The following is a 3,876-nucleotide window of genomic DNA, read 5'->3' on the forward strand; positions in this document are numbered from 1 at the left end:
GGAGGGGCAGCCCCAGCACAGTGGCACATCCTTCTGGAGACCAAAGCAGCACTTACCCGGCGTAACGAGTCGCTAAAGCAGTCAGAAACGGAGCTCCTTACGCCTGGATCAGCTGAGCTGTTCCAAAGCCATGGTTGTTCTTTTTTTTCTGGCATTATCCTTTGACACCCTGCTCATACCAAGTAGGTTTTGGCACGTTTTCCTCCCCTTTTGCTAGCAACATGTGCCGCCTTGTGCTTGCAAAATCCTGCGTGGGCCACGGGGTGTTGACAAGTGACAGCCACGTGTCACCGCAGGGGCTCCCGGGGGGTAGTTACCTTTCCAAACCTGGGCGCCTAATATCTCAGGCTGCCTCATCCACAGCTTTCCAGCTAAGTACAAGTGACCTCCTTCCTTAAAACACAGAGCATCCATTGACTTGGAGGATTTGTGGGCATTCTCAAAACTGGAAACTCAGGTCAGATTTACGACTGATGATCTGGATTTGTGGGCTTAATAGTTTAAAGAGGAAAAAAAAGGGAGATTTTTGCATGTCTTTGTTTTCTGTGTTGTTTAAGACTCAACTTGGTCTTAAACAGTGCTTGGTGCTGAAACCCATAGCCCTTTAAAGTGTTTATAGCTGGGTGCCCAAAATTACCAGGCACTTTCTAAAATACAAATTAAGAAGTTTGATGCCAGGCGAGCCTCGGGTGCAAATGTTGGCTCCTGCCTGTTTCTGAGGAGGGAGGAAAGGAGTTGATCCCCCTTGCGGGGTGGGAGAGCGAGTCCAATAAGTAAAGTAGACGGGAGCGGAGCCCAGCGCATCGGAAGAAACAGCCTGCACACTGTGTACATAAATCCTTTAAACACCTCAATACCGCCACAGGTTTTAAGCTTAGCTGGGGCTGCTGGAGTATCCGTTATTAAATTGTTAGTTACAGCGGGAGTTTAAGTATCAGCTATCCAACCCGTTCCCTTGCAAAGCGTCCTTGGTTTTAGTCACAGCTCTGCACCGATATATTTCAACGCCCACGTGCCCAAACATGCGCGTGCTCTCCTTTTTATTGAAACATGCATCATGTTTTGTACCGAATGCCAGTATTGGTATTTTTAGATTGGAGCAGAGGGAGATAAGCTATCAGTTACGGACGCTTTCCTTCAGAAACACGGCGGTGCATGGTCTTTACGCTGAGCATCCTCATCCAAACCTGGCTAATAGCCCCTAGGTCTGTCAGTGTATTTGTCAACAGCCTCCCTCTCTCCTCTCCGATTGCTAAGCTAAAGCAAACCTATTAATTATTGTTAGTGGTGGTTTTTTCCTGGCGATGGTTGAGTGAGCAGCGCTCAGAATCTGCCGGGATAATTTGCTCAGGTGTGACACGGCATCGATCGCGGCTCTGTGTCGCAGGACCTGGCGCTGCCAGGGGTGGGTGGGGGTGAGGGCGTGCGTGGAAATATTCATGTTTAAGAAGGGATGAGTTTTCCAAGGAACCTGCAAGATGTCCAGGCTAGGCACTTATGCACAAACCTTTGGCAGTTCTTACAGGATGAGCTCGTGTCCCCCGGGAAGGAGACCGATGCAATATCTGCCGTGCCACACCTGCACTGTGGCACGAGCCCCCGGTGTTGGGTGGGCTCTGGGGCGGCCGAGTGGGTTTAAGCTGCCAAGATCCCGTGCAGCGACCTCAGACGTGCAGTATTTGCTGCGTCTGCCTTCGAGCAAGCATCACGGGCAGTTCCCTCGTGGCTGAAGCTGTTGCATCTGTCTCTTCCAGTGGTCTCCTGCAGCCACCCCGGCTCCCCACCCCACGCTCAGATCTCGGGTGACAAGTACACCGTCGGCTCCGTGGTCCGATACAGCTGCCTCGGGAAGAGGATTCTGATCGGCAACTCCACTCGCATGTGCCAGCTCGACGGGCGCTGGAGCGGCTCCCTCCCGCACTGCTCAGGTGAGGTGGGCTTTGGGAAGGAGGGGATGGGGCAGCCCCATCCTCCGCTGCCCCCTTTTTATCCTGCCAGGGGACAGCCCTGTTGTGCCTTGCTGGGCTGGAGAAATGCACATGGTACAGAGGGAGATTGTGGAAGACTCTGAAAATCACCGCGCCTCAGCTACCCAGTCTCCTGCAACTTGCATGATAAGCACTGGCAGGGAGAAAAGCGCTCAGCTTGCAAGATGAGGAATAAATCACTGCAGCAAATGTTTGTGGTAGGAGGTGTACGGCAGCTTGCTGCTTTACAGTTTTCTCCGTGCAGAGCCTGTTCAGGATGAACGTGTCTTATGCAAAATCAGGTCCTCGCATCCTGCCCGCAGCATCTTTCTCATGCGTTCCAGTAGAAGAAGCCCGTGTGGCCACTTTGCAGGGCCTGACATCTGCTGTTACGGCACTGCAGCAGTCCCAGGTCTGCACAAGGCAAGGGGAAGCTGGTACAATGAGTTTCCACTTTATCAGCATCTTCACTGAGAGCAGTTTGGCAGCAGAAGTCCATCCCCGCTCCTGTGCCAGAGCGAGAAAGGTCTTGCACTGAAAACATCCCCATAAGCAAAAAAAGTCCCTGATGAGACGGACTTGTGTCAAAGTCATGGGGGATGTGCTGTGCTTGCCAAGCCTCCCTGGAATGGGGTTGCTGGGACCTCAGCTGATGGCCTCCAGTAGAGGGGAAGGGTGCTGCATGGCTGGGAGGTTGCTGTGCAAAGCCGTCCCCACACCATCCCATCACTCGTTCCTTGGAAAGCACAGAGCCAGACAAAATAAGACCTTAGCTGGAGCAAAGCATTTGGGACAAGTGTTAATTTTTAATTCTGCCACTTAAATTTAGCAGCTCCACTTGACCAAGTTTAACCTCTGCTTTGGAAGGGAAAAAGAAATCAGGCAGAGCCGTCCTCATACTGGGATCTGCAGAGCTCCTGGTCCGTAGCTGCTCAGAAGGGTTTTCTGCTCTAATTCGTGCCTTTTTCCCACGTGGTTTTCACTGTCTCCTGTCATCTTTGCGAGTGGATTTTTGGAAACGTTTGGCATTACTCCGGCTTGTTCCTGCTGCCATGTGATTTTTTTCGGAATGACTTCATGGGGGCGGCTTTTGGGCAAGGCTGATGGCATTTGGCAGGGCCTCTGTGATTTGTGTCCGGGTGAACAACCCGTACCCCGGGACCATGGTTTCCACCCAAGGGCTTGGGGAGAGGCTCCTCTTTTACATCCAAGCCGGGCGGTACCATCAGAGAAGCAGTGAAGAGGCAGAACACAGCTCAGGTCATCTCCTGCCAAAGGTTCTCCATGGTGTGCGGCAGATCCCTACAGCAGGGACAGCAATTTTTGCGAGATGAACCAAAAGACTTCAATATAAGTCATTATGTGAAAGAAAATGCTGAACCTGGAGCCTTCTCCCCCTTCCCTTTACAAGCAAGTACGCTCCCCAGATGATGAATATGCTCATTATGTTTTATATTACATGTAACGCTGCAAAGGCTGTACCTGCAGCAAAGCACAGAAGGTCCGGGACGCGGGAACTTCATTGCTAGCGGCAGGAGTGGAATAGCTTTTCCTGGCTTGGGGGGGGATGTGTTTACACAGATCATTAGCGGAGAAAGCCGAGAACAGGCGTGCGCGGTGTGAGGCTGTGTCAGGCAGTACGGAGGTGGGCATCTCTCCAGCCTGCTCCAGAGAAGCCCTGCGAGGCGCCTGCTACAGCTGCTCCCTTCCTCCCGTCCCCCTAACTCAAAGTGTTTGCAACTCGTACGAGTGGATGTTTCTCAGCTGGATCCCTCCCACCTCTGTGCTCCAAACCCAACAGCTTCTTGTTCTGCAAATACAACGGGGCGTGCTGGGCTGGCTCGGGGCACGTCGTCATTTCTGCTTGGAGGGAAACCATGTGCACGACTGCTGCTGGCAGCCGAGCTGC

General features: G+C 52.5%; 1 protein-coding gene across 1 annotated transcript in view; it reads left to right on the top strand.

Moving 5' to 3' along the window:
- CSMD2 (CUB and Sushi multiple domains 2) overlaps nucleotides 1-3,876 on the top strand; it is a 328,671-nt gene that overhangs the window by 299,060 nt on the left and 25,735 nt on the right. Inside the window, 1 exon segment of the mRNA XM_009634976.2 lies at nucleotides 1,755-1,928. Within this exon segment, the coding sequence (XP_009633271.2) occupies nucleotides 1,755-1,928 (174 nt within the window).

Source organism: Egretta garzetta, unplaced genomic scaffold (assembly GCF_000687185.1).
Source record: "Egretta garzetta isolate BGI_Z169 unplaced genomic scaffold, ASM68718v1 scaffold243, whole genome shotgun sequence".
NCBI lineage: Eukaryota > Metazoa > Chordata > Aves > Pelecaniformes > Ardeidae > Egretta > Egretta garzetta.